Source organism: Artibeus jamaicensis, unplaced genomic scaffold, assembly GCF_021234435.1.
Source record: "Artibeus jamaicensis isolate MK-2021 breed Jamaican fruit bat unplaced genomic scaffold, CSHL_Jam_final scaffold_833, whole genome shotgun sequence".
NCBI lineage: Eukaryota > Metazoa > Chordata > Mammalia > Chiroptera > Phyllostomidae > Artibeus > Artibeus jamaicensis.
Window position 1 is genome coordinate 19,010,001 of NW_026522056.1, and position 20,083 is coordinate 19,030,083.

The 20,083-nt window shown below is 39.4% G+C and overlaps 1 protein-coding gene across 24 annotated transcripts in view; it reads left to right on the forward strand.

Annotated features, from left to right (window-relative positions):
* PCM1 (pericentriolar material 1) overlaps positions 1-20,083 on the forward strand; it is an 82,917-nt gene that overhangs the window by 56,736 nt on the left and 6,098 nt on the right. For 23 of the 24 annotated variants that reach the window (XM_053659982.1, XM_053659992.1, XM_053659995.1 and 20 more), the window contains 11 exons: positions 521-693; positions 984-1,118; positions 5,329-5,449; positions 6,891-7,049; positions 7,285-7,418; positions 12,306-12,440; positions 14,337-14,534; positions 16,133-16,195; positions 16,616-16,748; positions 17,039-17,199; positions 19,977-20,052. In XM_053659982.1, coding sequence (XP_053515957.1) covers positions 521-693; positions 984-1,118; positions 5,329-5,449; positions 6,891-7,049; positions 7,285-7,418; positions 12,306-12,440; positions 14,337-14,534; positions 16,133-16,195; positions 16,616-16,748; positions 17,039-17,199; positions 19,977-20,052 — 1,488 coding nt within the window. The remainder of the gene's footprint in view (positions 1-520; positions 694-983; positions 1,119-5,328; positions 5,450-6,890; positions 7,050-7,284; positions 7,419-12,305; positions 12,441-14,336; positions 14,535-16,132; positions 16,196-16,615; positions 16,749-17,038; positions 17,200-19,976; positions 20,053-20,083) is intronic. The other variant, XM_053659997.1, reaches the window with a different exon arrangement.

Below are 20,083 nucleotides of genomic sequence, written 5' to 3' on the forward strand. Positions count from 1 at the left end.
AAACTCAGTTTTTTATCCCTACAGTGTCATAGTTGAGATTTGAGGATTTGTACATAACTAGATAGAGCTTAAAGTAGTAACTCTCATTGGTAATATTTAGTTTATTCTCATTATTGTACAAATTTCCTTCTTTGTAACAAGTTCATATTAGCTAAAAAAGAAAATTATTTGTATTGGGCTGATTTCATCCAAGTGCTAAAAGATTTCCACTGATTATTCCTATTAAATGTACATTTCCCAGAATTTTTTTATTGAGAAACAGTTATGATCCAAGTAACACTAGGTAATGTTATTCATATACTTAAATGTGTTTTTATTATATAGTATATATAGGTATTTCTTATGATTAATTTTATCTTAGTAATTTTAAGATTTTTTTTTATTATAAAAGCTCTGAAATAGAATTAAGTATGTTCTGATTTTTAAGTCACTTCAGGATGAGAGTAATAATACAAGTTAATAGAAATTGTTGGGGATATATTTCATCAATATTAACTTTCTGACATTTTATATTTTCCAGAAACTGGGAGTGATTTTTCCATGTTTGAAGCTTTGCGGGATACTATTTATTCTGAAGTAGCTACATTAATTTCTCAAAATGAATCTCGTCCACATTTTCTTATTGAACTCTTCCATGAGCTTCAGCTACTTAATACAGACTACTTAAGACAGAGGGCCTTATATGCTTTGCAGGTATCTGGCAGTTAATATTGTTTTTTCTTTCCTATCTAGTGTCGCTGTTCTTCATGATTATATCTGGTTGCTTTCTTAGATTAAAATGTGTCCTTGTTCCTTATGTCTTTTGATCTATTTTCTATATGCCTTTTAGCCTTGATAAAGTTTCAGTATTTTATCTTCGATGTTATTTCTTCCTCACAATTAACCCATAAGGTGAAGAGTATTGAGTTTTTTTATCTGGTTCTGCTTTTATATTTTTGATTGAAAGCTTACGTTTTACATCAATATATTATTTTCTTATTTAGGACATAGTATCCACACATATTTCTGAGAACCACGAGAAAGCAGGGGAAAATAATGTAACATCGGCGAATTCTGGTACTTGGATAGCATCAAACTCAGAACTTACTCCCAGCGAAAGCCTTGCTACTACTGACGATGTAAGCTGATTGTGATTAATGAGATCGATACCTAATTTCAGTATGCACTAAACAAAAGTTCAATAGGTTGTTATAAACTGTGAGCAGACCTAATATATTTGGTTTTCTACTTTTTTAAAAAGCTGAGTGTAATTATTTTATTTTGGGTGAGGTCTAAAACTTAATCAAATGCATTGTGTATAGGTGATCAATTATAAGGTGTAAAATGGTTGTATTGGTGGTTCCATTGCCTGTCATAGGTGTTGACTCATTGTAGGCATTTAGTAAAATTGGTCGTGTTCTTTACGACATTGGGTAAACCAGACAGCAGTCAGCTCACAGAACCCTTGAATAAATAAATAAAAGATAAAACAGGTCTTTGGGCTGGAAGAGAAGCCTTGATAAAAGAAAGTCATCCAGGACAAAAATATAGTTTAATGTATTAAAATTGACGAAAAAACTTTAAAGTAGAAAGGAAATGAAAAAGTGGTGAGGAAAATGGTATATTTTCAATAAATAGATCCTCCAAATGGCACCTGCATGGCTTCCAGGACCCGCTGTGTCAGGCAGGCGCCATTAAATGCCGAGTGGCTGGTGGCAGGGGCACCGACGGGTAACGTGCTCGGGGTCTGGAAGTCACCTGTTTGAAAGCGCAGACCCTGATTCTGTTGTAAAAAATTGTAGGGCAGCAAATTCATTCCTGTTTTAAATGCCACTTCTAGCACCTGGATATCGATAGCTAAGAGTAGTGTGATTGGTTAGCAAATACCTGATAAAGGTAAAGAGGTGAAAGCATATCACTGTGTGTCTGACCTTCGTTGACGTGTTAACATTATAACTTTTTACTGCACAGTTAGTGTTTTCTCAAAAGATTATCTTAACTCTTCACATATAGTAATTTTTTTTACGGCTGTTGAAGAGGTTTTTTTTTTTCGATTTTTGCTCTTTCGTTTATATTTATGTTTAAAACAATACTTTTTCAAGTCATTTTTTTCTGCTTAAAACCTGTCTCCACCAGGCTTCAACTCCTATACTAATATGCATGTAAACTGTGACTAAAAACTACACGTTTTAATGACTTCATAATGTCAAATACAAATTCATGTAAGGAATTGCTACTTGCGATTAGTCATTATTATGACAAATTGAAAATTCTGTACTCTTTTATGTGGGAAATGAAGTTGGCCCAGATAGATAGATATATAATTGGGGATACTAGGTTAAAGTTTATTAGGCATTGAAATAACTTGTGGAGAGCATGAATTCTAAAAAGAATTTAAAGATTTTATTTATCTATTTATTTCTCTATTTATTTATTTATTTTAGAGAGGAGGGGAGGGGAGGGAGAGAAACATGGATCGGTTGCGTTTCATATGCCCCCAAAGTGGAGACCAGGCCCTCAACCCAGGCAGCCTGTGCCCTGACCTGCAGTTGAATTGGCGACCTTTTAGTTTGTGAGACGGTGCCCAAACGACTGAGCCACACCAGTCAGGGCAGTGATTTTATATTTTTAACTCTAGTGCCTTCCTTTATATCCAAGTTTTATAGGTAGCATTACTTCCAGTTATTTTAAAAGATTCTAGCACATTAGTCTGTACCATTAATAGCACATTTTGAAAATTGAGCTACAATTTATAACAATGTTGACAAGGTTTTAAAGTTAAAGTGTAAAGGTACTTTATTGCTTAGTAAGTAGGTACTTTGGTCAGCTCGGGCTGGTAAACCAAACACTATACTGAGTGGTTTAAACAACAAAAACTATTTCTCATGGTTCTGAAAGCTGGGAAGTTCAAGAGCTTGTGCCAGCAGATTTGCTTCTTCTCAAGGGCTCTCTTCATGGCTTGCGGATGGGCACCTTCTACCTGTGTCCCTACACGGTAGTGAGGGGAAGCCCTAGTGTGGCTTCCTCTCTTTCTAAGGACGCTGTTGCCATCATGGGGGTTCCATCTTCATGACCTCATCCAAACCTGACTGATTACCTCCCAACTCCCCACCTCCTAATACTGTCACGTTTGGAGTTAGGGCCTTACCATGGGAATTTAGGGGGTGGGGGCTTGCAGAGATTCAGGCCATAATTTTAGGGACTTGGCATAAATAACTATAGTTAGTATTACTTTTAAATAAATAGGTCAGTTCTCTATTTGTTTAATCCCAAACTTAAATTTAGCATGAACCCCAACATCTTCCCTTTGTTACTGTCAGTGGATTGGCAGCGGCAGCACAGCACCTAGTGTTCGTGCCCACCCGTCCGGAGCAGTGCTGTCCAGTGGAACTTCTGCAGTGGTGGGAAAGCTGCGTCTCTGTATCGTCTGACAGAGCAGCCATGGCTACAAAGGCAGTGCCCAGTGGGACTGGGGAACTGAATTTAAATGGTACTTAATATGTTCAGGACATGACTAAAAGTTGCCATATCAGACAGAGTCTCATTCTCCATGTTTCTAGGCCAAGGTTCTTTGAGCTTCATTTATGGAGCTTTTACACACACATTTCAGAGTGTGTATAGGAGTCTTCAGACTCAGGAAAAAGAGAAGTAAAAGCAGGCATCCAAGAATTGTAAGTGGAGGATGAGGAATCCAGGGTTAGTCAGAGAGAGACTCGCTGCATCTCCTACTCCGGGCATCATAACATGGTAAAAGCATGTCCACCGGCAAGTCTCACTTGATGGAGCCACACAGTGGTTTCCTTTCGTAAAGCAGTTTTGCTGATACCTGACTTTTCTTTAATCAGGGGGACAGAGCTTTTCATTTAATAATTTAAGAGAAAATTTTAGAATATCTGTAGCTAGGAGAAAGAACTTCACTGAGAATGAGTTTCACACCCCCGCCCCACTGCTGCCCTGTTCCCCAGTCATGCTATAGACAAAAGTCAGTTTGAAAGTGCTTTGAGTCCTGAAAAAGCGAAAACTATGAAACTTATAAAAGAGAACAAGGGGATCTTTCTTATTTTCACATAAGCAAAGGTGTCAATATGTCTTAGGACAGAAAGCACTAACTATAAAAGGGAAACTGATTAAATTCTGTTTCAAAAGTTAAAATTAGGAGAAAATTATCTCGGTGTACATGTATCCGACAAGTGACTATGTAAGTGACAGATTCAGACTGTTCTATAAAGAACTACGAGTCAATCTCCTCAGTCAAGAATGGGCAAGAGATTGGAACAGGTGCTTCATGAAGGAAGACACTTAAATGGCCAGGTGCAAATCAAAACCACACGATATATACTCCACACCCACTAGAAAGGCTGAAATTAAAGGTTGACAATAAGAAGTGTTGGTATGAACAGGGAGCATTTGGAACTCTCACACTGCTGGTGGGTTTGTGAAATTGTACAACCACTTTGGAAAGCAGTATGGCAGTTTCTTACACAGGTAAACATGAACTTGGCGTGTGACCCAGCAATTTCTCTTCTAGGTACTCATGCAAGAGAACATATTCAAAAAATTCTTGTACACTAATGTTCATAGCATCGTTAGTCATGATAGCCTCAAACTGGAGCATCAGCAGATAAGTGGATAAACAAACTGGTATATCCATAGGATGGGATATTACTCAACCATTCAAATGAGTTCATTAACTTATGAAACATACAGCAACACGGATTAATGTCAGAAACACTGAGTGAAGGAAGCCTGATGGTGAAGAGTACATACCGAATGGTTCCTTTATACGAAGTCTAGAGCGAACAGAACTAATCAGCGGTGACCGAAGTCATATGAGTGGGCTGTCGTGCATATTGACTTCAAAGGGGTGGTCTGGCCTGGCAGAAATGGTCTTTATTTTTAGAGAAGGTGGCTACATGGGTGCATATATTTTTCAAAACTACTCAGACTGTGCACTTAATGGATGTATTGTTTGTAGATTCTAATTCAATAAAGTTGATGTAAAAAGCATGAATGATGCTGTCACGTTTTTCTTCTGGTATGAGACAACCGCATAGCACAGTGCATGGTGCTGGGCACCATTGGGGTTTGGAGCAGGGGAGTTTCCCTGCGGGTCTGGAAGGAATGTGCAGCACTAAGTTTTCCAAGTTAGAATTTAGTGTGTGTTGTCGTCTACAAAATGACGAGTGTCCTGCAGGTTGTCCTCTCAGACTCTGTTCACTGCTTTACACCTTTTGTTTATGTCACGGTTTTCAGTGTATAGTTTTGTGCAGATGGTTTCTATGTTAAGATTTTAATCCAACTTTTAAAAAAATATTAGTGATTTTTATTTGTTTTAAAACTATAACTTAGGAAACTTTTGAGAAGAACTTTGAGAGAGAAACACATAAAATAAGTGAGCAAAACGATGCTGATAATGCTAGTGTCCTGTCTGTATCTTCAAATTTTGAGCCTTTTGCAACAGATGATCTGGGTAAGCAGAATTTTTTATCATCTTAGAACATGACTTTACTACAGTCTTTGAATTACACTGATAAGGAAACAGAATTCTAGAAAGGCAACTTCTTGTAGAATAGGTACTCAAAAATCGATCCATCAGTAAATTCAGGATTCTTCTGCTCTTAACTCTTCGACCCTGGGCAGATCTTCTCAGATTTCTGACTCTGCATATACTGAGAAAGTGGGGCTCTGACTTACTTGCTCTTATGAAGAAAATACAGAACTTTCTAGCATGCATGATAGAAGTTCAGAAAATGTTCATCTCCTTTCCTTAAGAGAAAGGTCACCCTTTCAAGTTTTCCAGTTCGTGGGAAAAATTCACAGGCAGCAGTGCCTTCATTCAACATATTCTCAGTAACAATGGTAATGTCTTCATTTGAGAAGAACTGAAATTTTTGTAATTCTAAGGCATGGCACGTTGCATTTCTTTTTTTTCACTAATAGAAGTTTTAAAAGGTTGAGTAACTCAAAAGGAGAGAAAAGAAACCCTGAATCCTGAATTTCAAAAGATTAGGGAAAAGGAAATGTGTGAGTACCTCTTGGTGCATTTTCCAGGCTGTAGCCTATGGAACCCAAGTATCCAGTCGTTCAGACCGCAGGCCACTGGGTCACAGGGCAATGTCCCATTCTAGTGTGGGTGTGTAGGAGGAGAACAAGACGTAGATGATTTCAATGGCATTTTTCCACTACAAAGGGCCCAACTTTGCCCTGTCTTTAGTTGTCTACCTGTGGCCAAAACAGTTGTCTTCCTTTTGCTTTAATCTGATTATCAAGGACTGGAAGGCCAGCTCCCTTTTGAGGAAATGCCTTTCAAGTACTGAATTCATAACAGAGGAATATCACTCTGATAAACCCATTCCGCATTAGTAGTTCCCACTTTCTGAGTTGCCAGCAACTGTGAGGCCTGTTTGTTTCATTTCATTTACTGTTTTCCCTCAGACATTCAGCATTAGCTTTGAAGTAGAAGATAATTGGGAAGTGTCATCTTGGGTCTTCCTTACCTCAACTGATTGCTGTAGGTTAGGTTGTTTGCATCAAAATTTGCATGACATTTTGGAATTTATTTTTGTACTATTTAAATGAAGCAACATGATATACTGAAATAAGGACTTCAGAGTCTTAAGAGACCTGCATTTAAATTCCTGCTTTAGCACTTGGCTCTGAAACCTTGTGCAGGTTACTTAAATTCTCTGAAAGTGAGGGTGCTATTCTCCCCTCGTGAGTGAAGTTGTCTTAAGGATTAAATAAATAAACGCGATAATGTTTGCCGAATACCCATCTAGTACAATATCTAGAACTTGTTAAAGCCAGTTTTCCTTCCCTGTGCTCAGACATCTTTTAGTTAATGCATTTAGAGGAATACATGAAAAAGTTTGCTTTTGTATCTTTGAGACTCATTTCTGTTCCATACGTAGGTAACACTGTGATTCACTTGGATCAGGCATTAGCCAGGATGAGGGAGTACGAACGAATGAAAACCGAGGCTGAAAGTAACACAAACGTGAGATGTACCTGCAAGATCATTGAGGATGACGGTGGTGCTGCAGCCGGGGCTGCTGTTAATGATTTAGAAGGTGCGTAGTTGAATTCATTAACAGTAAAAATCATAGTTCTGGGTGCAAAAATGTAACACTCCATCTGATGTATACTGGTGGTTTTTTAATCACTTAATTAATTATTAGGGGTGCTAGAACTATCACTGTTTTTTTGTATTATTTTAGCATAAAATAATGTTCTTTAGAATTTTATATAGATGCATACATGTAATATCAGACTTAATTTTGCTAATATGTTTTTTTTAAAAAATAGAAACTCCTATTGAAAATCATAGTTTACAGCAACCTGTAAGTGAAACCTCTGCCGTCCCATGTCCAAGAATTGATACTCAGCAGCTAGACCGGCAAATTAAAGCAATTATGAAAGAAGTCATTCCATTTTTGAAGGTAAGGGGTAATTCTTAAACTGTCTTGTTTTTTCAATTCACACCAAGTACTCCATTGTAATTCAGAAAATACATGTAATACAAAAGAAAAACTAAAAATAACTTGTAATTCTGTCACTCAGAGATAGCCCCATCAACATTTTTTTAACCTTTTTGTAATATTTTGTACATATGTGTGTTCTCTTTTTTTCATATACCATAAACATCTTTCTAGGTCACTTCTGCATACTTTTAATGGTTACAGAATGTTCATTATTTATTCAAAAATACTTACAGAAGGCTTACTTCAGGGCAGGCTTGGTGGGCAAGTCCAGGGCTTGGCCGTCATGGAACATGTGTGCAAGGGTGAGAGTATGGACCCTCCTCCAAAAATACAGTGAATATAAAGGATAAGTAAATGTGTATCAGATCATGATATGTGCCCTGCAGAGAATGAGAGTATGTTATGATAGTGTCTGTTCTAGACTGGATGGCCAGGGAAGGCTTCTGAGGAGGGAGCATTTAAGGAAAGATGTGCATAAGGAGCCAGGTTAAACCAAGATCATTCCAGACAGAGTTAAAGGGCCCAAAAGAGGAACTAGTTTGGCCTGTTGAAGAAACTAGAGGATGACCCGTGTGGTTGTAGGAAGTTGGTGAGAGCTGAAATTGGAGAGGGAGGCAGGGGCTAGTTACGTAGAACATCATAGGCCATGAGCAGGAGTTTGGATTTTGTCCAGAGTTTCAAGAGGAAACTCCAAGAGAGGGTCAAGCAAGCAAGAAACAAAATCTGTTTTGCGTGTGGTGATTGATTATAGGGGTCAGGAGCGCAGTGAGAGCAGATGGAGAATAGTTAAGGGTGTGGTACTAGAGATGGGGAGAAATAGACAATGGAAATGTATTTTGGAAATTAACAGGTCCTGTTAATGGTCGATGGAGTTACCTAAAGCAGACACTATATAAGAGAAAGGGACCTAGATCTGGGCCCAGGACAAGGTGATGTCAGCACTTGGTGATTATGCAAAACAGGAGAGCCCAAGGTGACCGCGTGGGATGGCACAGTGAGCTGGGCTGGTGGCTGCCCTGGGGGTCAGGTGTTCACAGACCACAGTTTTCTGTTATTTTAATCAGTTATTTTTGTTAAATATTTATGTCTATCCTGGATTCTTTTTCACCATTCTAAACATCACTTCAATGATTTAGCAAAATTTTTATACATCCTATTTTTATTTCCTTAGAATTGTTAGACATAAAATTCCTTGTTCTAAGGTAAAGCTTTTGAGACATTATGTTAACTTGTCTTTCAGAAAGGTTTAACAATTTACATTTCTACCAACAGTGAGAGTACGAGACTGGTAAGCAGTGTTATTGATTTTGTTGAATAACAATGAACAAGCCAGAGAAAAAGTGCCGGAAGTGGAAAGTACAGATAAGGCTTGTACCTGAGATGGCACTCTCTTACATTCTAATTTAAATGGAAATTAAAAAAATTAGAAACAAAAAGTCCTTTCATTTCGATAGGCAGACTACAGAACAAGTTGTCATTGGCTCATCTCACAGTCTACTGCACTGTCCAGCGTGTCAGGCACTGGTGACAAAGTCGTCCACGCACTTGCATTCTTTCCCGAAAGGATTGCTTTCATTGGAATATGGTGAGAGGAGAGGTCTTCGAGAAGGCAGTTGCAGGGACTGCTTTGCCTGCAGACGTTACCGAATAGCCAAAAGGAGAGAGAGGGTCCCCTATCTATGCCCAGATTACTCCGTGTGAAAACTGAAGACTAGCCTTCTCCTGGGCAATTCTAACAGCTCCGAAGGGGGCTCCCTGTGTGCTTTCTCTTCTAATCTTCAGACTTTCAGACTCCTGCTAGCCCGGTTTGTACTTACAAGGCCTTGGCCCTTCCTGGTACTTAGGCCTAGAGGGCTCTTCTTTCACATACCTGCGTGGTTTGTCCCTGGAACCCTTCAGGTCTTTGGTCAAGTGTTCCCCTTTAGGTGAGCAAATCTCTGCCTATTCCTTGCCTGCTTTTCTTTATCTCCATGGTGCTTGTCACCTTCTAACATATTTAATGTTTTCTTAATTTATTTTGTGCTATCTCTCCCTGTTAAAATGAAAGCTCTGTGAAGTCAGAGATACAAATCTGTTACGGTTGCTGGTTTATCCCCAGTGCTAAGATTAGTAGCTGCGTATAATAGGCACTCGTTAAATACATATGAAGTCAATTAATATAATAAGTGAACGGACGGATCCTTCAGACCTCAACCGTCATTTTTCAGACTAATCCAGCTCTTTTTTTAGGCTTTGAGAAGTGTAGTTAGGGATCCAGATCAGATACAGTGTAGTCCGTAAAACCTCTGGTAGCCTGGCCTCGGCCTCTTACCCATTCCTCCTCACGTGCCTTGTGTCCTGCGGGCAGCATTCAAAAAGGCACATTGCCCGTGTCATCTCCTTTGCCGTGAAGGCTCTTCCCGCCTGTCATCCAGTCTTCTCTTCAGGACACAGCCCAAATATTTTTGCACGTTCTGACAGGCAGAATTCTTCTCTTCACTGCCCCAGGATATTGGTGTATGCCTTTATTATAGCACTTAGGACAAAGTGTTGTGATTATTTGCGTGTGTCTATCTCCCTACTAGAATATCTTTCCAAATGTCTTAGTGTTTTCACCCAAGCAGAACTTCAGAGTCTGGGTAAAGGGAATCTGAGGGGATAAGACAGATACCTCAGTTTCACCAATTATTCTGTGAATCCATTTACTGCTATCTGTAAAATATGTGTTTCCCCCCAAAAGGAAATTTATATTCTGATAAGTTTATAAGAATATGCACATATTCTTCTTATAGATAGGTAGATCATTTAAGTAAGAGATTAAAACCTTTTCCCCAAGCGAATTCACTTCTTCTCTGGCATACATATCTCAAAAGTATTTCTTTCTTTTACATTTTTGTTTTTATCGTGAGTAATTCAGTAAATGGCTTTAAACATGTCTTTTTGGTTAAATTAGGCATATTTATAGTAATATTTAATTCACATATACAGCTATTTCCTAAGGGTTAAAATTCTAAATAATTTTGCTTTATGCTTAGAGAATACAACCATCCTGACTTAGGAAACTTTATTGCATTTACCATTTTTTGTCTGATTTAAGTGATATCTTTTCATAAGGATATCCTTACTGATTTTAGCATTTAAGTTTCTAAAATGAGTAGAACTAATGATTTGATTTAAACTATTTTATCATGTCTTATTTTCACTTCAAATCGTGACTTTTTTGGTAGGATTATAGAACTTCTTTGTTAATGTCAACGATACATTCACGTGAGCTAGACTTCCTCACACTGTCTTTCCCTCTGTCACCGGTGAGTCAAAAATTGATTCCCGCCCTGGCTGGTGTAGCTCAGCGGATTGAGCACGGGCCTGGGAACCAAAGGATTTCCGTTCGATTCCCAGTCAGGGTACATGCCTGGGTTGCAGGCCAGTTCCCAGCAGGGAACACATGAGAGACAACCATACATTGATATTTCTATCCCTCTCTCCTTCCCTTGCCCTCTAAAGATAAATAAATAAGTACGTCTTAAAAAAAAAAGTTGATTTCCCCCCCACCTTAAGAGCAGTCACCCTTACTTCCGTCCAGTAGCATAACCTTGACTCGTATCCTTGTCTGTTGCCTAGACTGGCCGGCATAGGCCTCAAGTTGCATGCATGTTTCCTGGGCAAACTCCTTAGCCTTGAAGCAGCTTCATCCCAGGGTCTGGCTCACTTTCCCACCTTCATCTCTCACCACTGTTCATCCAGGCCCTCACTTCAGTTACTCAGCATTTCCCATTCCTGAGCCCTTTGTGCAGGTCCTCGCTGTTGGAAATACAAAATAGCTCTTTACTGTCTGGCTGAAACATTTTTTTCTTCAGAGGTATTTGTTGTTACCTTTGACATGCTGCCACAGCTCCTTAGAGCACCTGGCATGTGCTGCTTTCATGGTACCACTCATTCAGCAGTTCACGAGTGTCTCCTGCGAGCCAGCCGCTGTGCTGGGGCATAAATACGGAGAAGGGGTCATCTACTGGACATGCGTAGCTTGTAGTGACTCACACATCTGACTCCTTAACACATGAGTCTTTTTAAAATGACCTTAAGTCCTTAGATTTAAGGGATCTTAGATATCATCTAGTTTGGCCACCTCATAAGACACGTTCATGTAGGAAAAAAAATACAAAGTTACCCAGCTAAAGGTTAGAGGACCTGCCCAAATGAATTTAGTGGCGGGAGAGGGATTAGAACTTTGAAGTTACTTGATACAGGTGTTTTATGGACTTGCCTCAGAAAGCTAACCATGATTTGGGTTATTGGGTAGTTTGAACATGTTTCTGAATGAAGGTTCAGGAGAAAAGACTTGTCCAAAGTGGCTTGTTAAGAAAGATAGGACAGTGGTTCTAACACCTAGGGGTCATTTTGACCCTGAAAACGGTTTCTGATGTCTTGCTATGTGTCTCGTTAATGGGGACGCGGATGCTGGAGGGCACTAACCGCACCTGGTGCGGAGAGACGAGTGTGCCGCCGCCGTGTCACAGCCCGAGGGACGCCCGAGACTGATTGTAAGAGGGGCTGGACTCAGCTGTGAACAGGAAGGCCGGCAGTGTGCAAACCATGGCGGGGGGGGGGGTCTCCTTCAGGAACAGAAAGAAAGTGATGAAAGGATTTGAAACAGCAGTTTCTTTTACTGGCTGCTCTGCTGTAGTGAGTCAAAATTCACAGACCTTCTGAAGTGTCTAGAGTGGGGGTTTGGAATAATAAATAATTCCAAACGTGTAGCAGAAAGTTGAGAAGCATTTATGCAAACAACCGAAACCTCATTGTGTGGGTTGATACTTTTTGAACGATGGGTGAGTCTGTATCCTAACCGCCTAGGACTTTTCTCAGGAGCACATGGACGAGGTCTGCTCTCCTCAACTTCTGACTTCGGTGAGGCGCATGGTGCTCACTCTAACCCAGCAAAACGACGAGAGCAAAGAGTTCGTGAAGTTCTTTCATAAACAGCTTGGCAGCATATTACAGGTAAGGGTTTTTACTCGTACGACAAAAATATGTACCACCCAGTGAAGATTTCCTTTTTTGCCGTTCCTGGCATTACACAGTTAATTCAAATAACTATCCATCTAGCAGCTGTTTGGGGTGATATAATACTTTTTAGGTTATTCCTTTACCTGGTTAAAAATAATGCTATTAGGACCTGTGTCTTCATTTAATTTGATCACCTCCAAGGCCTATCCCAACTCTAATAAAATCTTGTTTTGATTTTTCTGCTACTTAGTAAGAAATTTCAAGGTCAAACTGGTTAGAAAGTTTTCTCAAATAATTTTTTACCAATCTGCAAAATTTTAGAAGCCAGAATCTGCTGTTGGTTGTGGAGACTTCTTAGGCTGTGACAGTGACCTGAAGTCACGTTAAAGTGGTGATTCTCAAGGAGGCAGGGGTGCAGTTTTGGCCGAGGAGACATTAGCAGTGTCTGCATTCTGTTTGTCACGATGGGCAAGGAGGCATGGAGCACCTAGTGAGTTGTTAGTAAGTGCCAAGCTTGAGAAAACCCTGTTAAGTAAGGATACCTTACACCACATGTAAAACTCCTTACAGTTAAACTCACCTGTATATTTTCCCATTGAGGTAATCCAGTGATGTGTGTTTGTTATTCCAAACTAAAAACTGTGTTTTTTTAAATTTTCGTGCAGATTTTTCCTGTAAAATTCTTTCTTCCTATTCTTGTGTTTAAATTGGTTTTGGAGACAGTATTATCACTTTGCTAATTTTTTAAAAGCCTAGGCTTGCCCTGGCTGGTGTAGCTCAGTGGATTGAGCACGGGCCTGCGAACCAAAAGATCTCGGTTTGATTCCCACTCAGGGCACATGCCTGGGTTGCAGGCCAGTCCCCAGCAGGGGCCAGTTCCCAGCAGGGGATGCACCAGAAGCAACCATACACTGATGTTTCTCTCCTTCTTTCCTTCCCTTCTAAAGATAAATAAATTTTTAAAAAAAACCCTAGGCTTGATGCAAATTCCTATCACTGTAATTTCCCTTTTTTAAAAGACAAGTATAAATTCTATACAGTTTTTAAATCATTCTGGCTCTATTTAATTTAATAGAACTAACATAATTTATAAGGACTATAAAATATCAGTGGTTTTATGCATTGTTTAAGGGTTTTTAGGATAACTTTTAGATAAATATGTGTTTATAACTTTAGCTTATTTCTGTGGGGAAGAAACTCCATTTTAGAATCGGTCTGAAAGAGAAAGTCTGTGTAGTTCAAATACTTTTTGTTTATCAACGTCCATGCGTTTTTCCTCAGTTTTGCCTACTATAATCATAATTGTGGGCAAATCCCCAAATAATTAATTTGGATATGAGATACTTCCCTGCGTCTCAGAACATTGGATGCTTTTCTTTCTTCCATTCCTCCCTGCACCCCCACAAGGGGACCTAAGTGAACAGTAAGAGGCGTGCACATTACATTTTCCTCAGAGTATTGAAGGTTTTCATGAATTGGAGCCTCAATTACTTTCTTCTACTTTTTTCCTTACAAAACCTGTTCAGTGAATTTTTTCCCCACAAGACACCAGCATTTGTCCTTTCCATGATTGTGCTAGATACGGTAGTTTTTTGAGGGGATGGGGCACTGGACGTCATAGTTATTTGCCTATTTTCTAAATAGTGTACTCTGTATTTTTAGAAGAAAAAAAAGAAAAGCAGTTTTGTCAAAAAAAAAAGTGTCTCAAATAGAGCAGAGTTGTTCATTTGATGATGCTGTATTTCAGCTTGAATAGAACTAAAAGTTTCTTAATACTAAAAAGTAATAAAATGGTTTTTTATTAGATGAGTATTATAATTCAGATTTATATTGCCGTGTCCACAATTGATGTTTACTCTAATCTTAAAGTGATTTGGTTATTTTGAATAGGATTCATTGGCAAAATTTGCTGGCAGGAAACTGAAAGACTGTGGAGAGGATCTTCTTGTAGAGATATCGGAAGTGTTGTTTAATGAGCTGGCGTTCTTTAAGCTCATGCAAGATTTGGATAATAATAGCATGTCAGTTAAACAGAGATGCAAAAGGAAAATAGAAGCAGCTGGAGTGATACAGTCTTATGCCAAAGAGGTAAATTACATCCATTTTAATTTTAGAAGTAATTATAATTAGCATTTATTTAGTTCTTGATTATTATGAATAACTAAAATCATGACCTCAGAAAAGTAGTTTTAAAGTGATACCAGTTAATCAGATTCTAAATCAATACATATGCTCATTCCATACAGACTCTTGGTGGTAGCATCAGTGACTACAGATCAGGAATGCAGACAGGAAATGATGCACTTACTGTACATTGTCAGATACCAGTTCACGTTACTGTCACTTACTCAGGCTTGCAGAGAAGAGGCGACAGGAACGTACCTGCTTCAGCTGCTGCCTGTCCCAGTAGATTCCCCAGTTGTGTGTGTCACTCCAGCCAACAGTGTGTGTGCGCGTGTGCATGTGTGTGTGTGTGAGAGAGAGTCATGACTTGGGCCTTGCACTCCTCTGGCTTTGTATACCCTGTTAAATTAGTCTGGGTCACGTGTGAAGTTGGATGGTTTTTTTTTTTTCTCGGCTTGAGCCATACAAGGGGCCTTTTTCCCTAGATCTGCACCGTTTTCTTTACTTTTAATCATGAAAGGGAAACCAGGTCAGGACCAAAAACAAAGGGATAACCCTTCTTTTTTAAATCTAAAGCAGATAAAGGCAAGCCATCTGTTTCACACTTTTTATAATATTTTTATTTTAGACGTAAAGACTTTCAGATTGTTTCAGCCATTGATCAGAGCTTGAGAACAATAAAACAGTATAATATAGTAAGTAATCAGAAGGACTACTTTAGATGGGCAATCTCACAAGGCTTTTTAAGGGGGTGAAATATGAGCAAAGGCGTGAAAGACAAGGAGTTTACAATGATGGTGAAGGGGAAGAGCTTTCTAGGAGTAACAGATTGAGGTATGAAGACTCCAAAGCAGGACTGAGCAGTTAGTCTGGAGAACAGAGAAGGCCAGGGAGGCAGGAACACATTAACTGAATTAAAGAGTTTAGGATACGAATTCACAGAGGCGTATAAATCCAAGTTATGGGGACTTAGAGACTGTGCCAGGGAGTTTCTGTTCTAAGCATGATGGAAATCCATGGGACAGTTTGAAATAGAGGAGTGACATTATCTCATGTACACTTTGAAGTTTTTGTGTACATACCGTGACGAACGTAGAGAAAGAAGCAGAGAGGCCAGTTGTAAGGTGTTGCCGTGGTCCAGGTAAGAAACGGCGTGTTTTGGCTCTCAATGCGCAACAACTGGTACACTGAAGTGGTTGAGTCACAAGGCATTCTGATGGTTTAAATGTCGATAATACTTGCACATTTGGGTTGAATGAAGGGCCACTTACTGAGACTAGGAAGACTGAAAGAGGCTAGCCTATGGAAGGAGGGGATCAAGACTTCTGTGTTGGACTTCATGCATTTGAGTACTCTCAGGTGTCCAAGGAGATGTCATGGGGGAGTGTTGCTTTGGTTTTGTTACTTTAAAAGATTTGAATGAAAGGGTTTTATTTACATTTCTAAGACGCATTCAGCTCTTTGCATGCTGGTCAAAATGCAGCATTTATTAAAGTTGACTGAATACCTAAATGTAATGCTGAAGAGTTACCCTTAATTTTGTTTGATTGACTTGCTTGTAGGCCAGAAGGATTCTTGAAGGAGATCGTGGCTCACCTGCTGCAGAAATTGATGAGGAAGACAAAGTACACGCTTATTTATGCCTTCAAATAATGCTTTCTAAACAAGATATTAAATAACCTGAACAGCTTTTACCTTAATGTTTGAGAGCAAAGTATATTATCAAGTGTTCATTCTTCTAACAAACCTTTATTTTCTTTTAAAAACAGAACTAAACTGTCTAAAATGACTATGTTTTTATTAGATAATGACTATTACTAATTTTTATGATAGACTTACTGTGTACCTTTTTAAAATGTACTGTCTCTCTTGGTATTTGTGTCAAAGCAAAACATTCACTTAGTTTTAATATTTAATATTGTGAGATAATTTTATGAGAACTTGAGCAAATCTAAATTTGAAGTAGTGCAATATGAAAGTACTAACAAAGTTTCACTTTCTGCAACAACTTGAAAAACAAATTACTCAAATTTGTTTGTGGCCAGGACAAGGATGAGACTGAGACAGGTGAGCAGACTCAGACGCCTGCAGATGATGGTGACGGTCCCCAGAACGGGAGGTCTGACGTTTCCGATCAAGAGGAAGATGAAGAAAGTGAGGAATGCCCAGTGTCTATTAGTAAGTTTCAAGCCTTCCTGCTAGGTCATACCTTGTTCTTCGTAGGTCTGTGATTGAAACAGCCTGGTGGGTGTAACGGGTAGGGAATTGGGGGTCCCACAGCTCTGAGTCTGGACTGCAGTGTGGTCCCAACTGAAGGACTTGTCCTTTCTGCACCAGTTTCTCCTAGTGCCCACTGTTTAGAAGGTCTCTGGTGTTGTGTATGAAAGCCCTTGCACAATAGAGAAATGCAGTAACTCGTAGCTGTTAAGTACTGAAAATTTACTTACAGATTGTGTTAATCACCGTAGGTTTGTCCAAGGCTGAAACCCAAGCATTGACTAATTATGGAAGTGGAGAAGATGAAAATGAAGATGAAGAAATGGAAGAGTTTGAGGAGGGACCTGTAGATGTTCAGACTTCCCTTCAGGCTAACACTGAGACTGCAGAAGAAAACGAACATGATGACCAGGTATTCCAGTGTCGGTGACACACCTCCCACCTGTCCTGTTTCATACCACTGAAAGCAGATCCTTCTTAACTGTGTCGGAATTTACAGCTTCCCTGTTCGCATTTTCACGAATACAAATTTTTTAAATATCCTTATTGAAATCTGAAACACTGTTTTTGTATTCAGCAGTGTTTAAAGCACTGTATTTTCTGCCCTGGCTGGTGTGGCTCATCGGATTGAGCCACTGGCCTGTGAACCACAGGGTAGCTGGTTCAATTCCCAGTCAGGGCACATGCCTGGGTTGCAGGCCAGTTCCCCAACAAGAGGCGTGCTAGAGGCAACCACACATTGATGTTTCTCTCCCTCTCTTTTTCTCTCCCTTCCCCTCTGTCTAAAATAAATAAAATTTAAAAGAAAAAAAGCACTGTATTTTTTTTTGTAACAAATCCTAAAATTTATGAGATTACTTCAGAAGGTCTGGATTTCGGATTTATATTTTTTTCTAGCCATCATGGAAATAGTATGTAACAAAATAAAATTATTCCCTTTATTACCTCCGCGTCATCCTGCCTCAGAAGCAACACTTGTATGTTTTTCTGCTGTTTACCTCTGTATTTCTGAATAATACGCATCTGTGTCTATTCATTCATTTGTGTAGTAGATGTTATTTGTCAACTTTCTGTTAATATAGTAGGTAAAGATTTTTAGGTCACTTAAAACTCCTCGTGTAATTATGTCTTTTGGTTAATTCTATATATAACCAAATGTTTAGATTCAACCAAAATGTAAATATTACTGACTACTGAACTACTCATGCATTGTTTATTGCTTTGTCTTACACATTTTTTTTACCTGAGTTTAGTGATTGTCTCAGTGATTTATTTGCCTAGTTGTCTTTGAACACATGCCCAAATCTTTGCTGTGCCCTCCAGTAGGTGGATAAATCTCTCCATGGAATTTACTACAAAAACCAAGTTGTCATTTTTGTCCTTTCTGGAGCATTCCCCCTTCCTGCTCTATTCTAGGTTTGGCTCTTAGACCTGCTGAAAATAATACAAAATCGTGGAATCCGTAATATTCCAGTTCCCTGTACTATTTTGAGGTTAAGGAGAAAGGAAGCTTTTCTTAGCTCTCTGGAAATTATAACCACAGCCTCCTTGAAACGTTTCTAGAAGATACTTAAAATCCCTGTGCGTGGAGATCTCTCAGGTTGGACAGGTGCCACCCGCCCACCACTAGCCTGGGAGCCCCCTTTGTCATTCGTAGGAGATTGCTGTTTTGGAATGGGATCTTTCTCTTTCTCGATTCATTACCTCATTTTGGTGGAACACATCTTGTAGTAAGCCTCTAAGAATGAGTAAAAGATAAATATTTTGAGATTTGTCTAAAAATCTTAACTTTTCCCTGTTGAAAATTTTTTCTCTCAGATTTTTGAAGGCGCTGTTCCTGTCTTCTAGTTTTCAATAGTGTTGAGCAGGCCAGTGAACGCCTTTCTTAGTTCTCATCCTTTGTGTCTGTTTTTTTCTTTCCCATTCCAGAACTTTTGCCCCTCCTGGAGGTCTGCATTTTTTACAACGATACGCTCCATTGTTGCAGGCCTTGTTTAACTTACCATCTGGGGACTCAGTGGGTCTTTTTGATTTGTCATACCCTTCATTATCATGCTCTTCAGTTTGATAAATTTTCTTTTATTCTTCATTTCTCACCATTTTTCTTTCTGTCTGGAAGTAGTATTATCGGGTATTAGTAGCTTCCGTGGGTTGATCTTCTCATTTTCTTTTCCTTTTATGATTGTTACTTTTTACAGCACCCTCTTGCTTCTACCATCTAGAAACATTTTTCAAATGTCTACTCTACCTTTGGTGCTTATTTTACAGAGTGGTGATACACTAAAAACCCCCTGGGTTTCTTCTGGGCTTCACTGTAGGGCAGTTGGGTAGACAATTAGCCTTTTGAAATGTCAGCACCTGTTAGTCTTTTTTCTGGGGTGTATTAGTTTCTCCAAAGAGGGGTGCCCTGCTCTCCTGCCTGGGAAGAGGTGTGCCTCCTTGGCTGCTGGTGTTTCTGCAGCTAGATATGGGGTTGGGGCTGAGGGTCTCACCATTCATTCTACAGGTGTGCACTGAATCCCTCTGTTTCCCGTGGGAGACTCTGCCCTGTCCTCATTCCTGCTTTCTGTACCGCACCTCTACCCCTGCCGGCCCCCAGGCCTGAGATTTAACTAGTTTAATTTCTCTGACAATCTCCTGTTCCTGTTCAAGTTGGGGGGGGGGAACCTAGGTGTCCCCATTTTCCTTAAACAGCTTCACAGATTCACCAACGTCCACTTTGCATCACCGACTCCCACCCCACCACACTATTCCTTCCTAAAATCTGGCACTTCCAGTAGGAGGTGAGTCTCAGTTGTTTTCTCCCACTGCTGAAGGCACTCGGCTTTGTTTGTCTTTTGCCCATCCTGGTCAGTCCCTCTTTCACACTCTTAGCATCTACATGCAAACAGATGTAACTTTTATTTAAGGTAGAGTTTGATCTGAAAAAATAATAAAACATAGTGGACTCTATAATACACCAGTCCTGAGTATTATTTTGAGATTCTTTAAGATGAGGAAACCTTTTTTCCTAGCTGTCCTCAAATTGCAATCACAGGCACGGCCTCCTGGAAACACTTTCAGGGGATATTTTTAATTCATTTGTATAACGGTCTTAGGCGGGACAAAAGCCACATACTAGTCACCTCCTCCTGTCTAGTGACCGTGTATATTAGGCCTCGCTGTTGAGACATTTCTTTTTCCTTCCAGGTTCTACAACAGGAGCTTGAAAAACCAGCAGAAAGCAAAAATGTCCCATCAGAACAAGAAACCACTGCTAGTAAAGGTAAGCAATCTAAATGGATTATTCAGTTTTA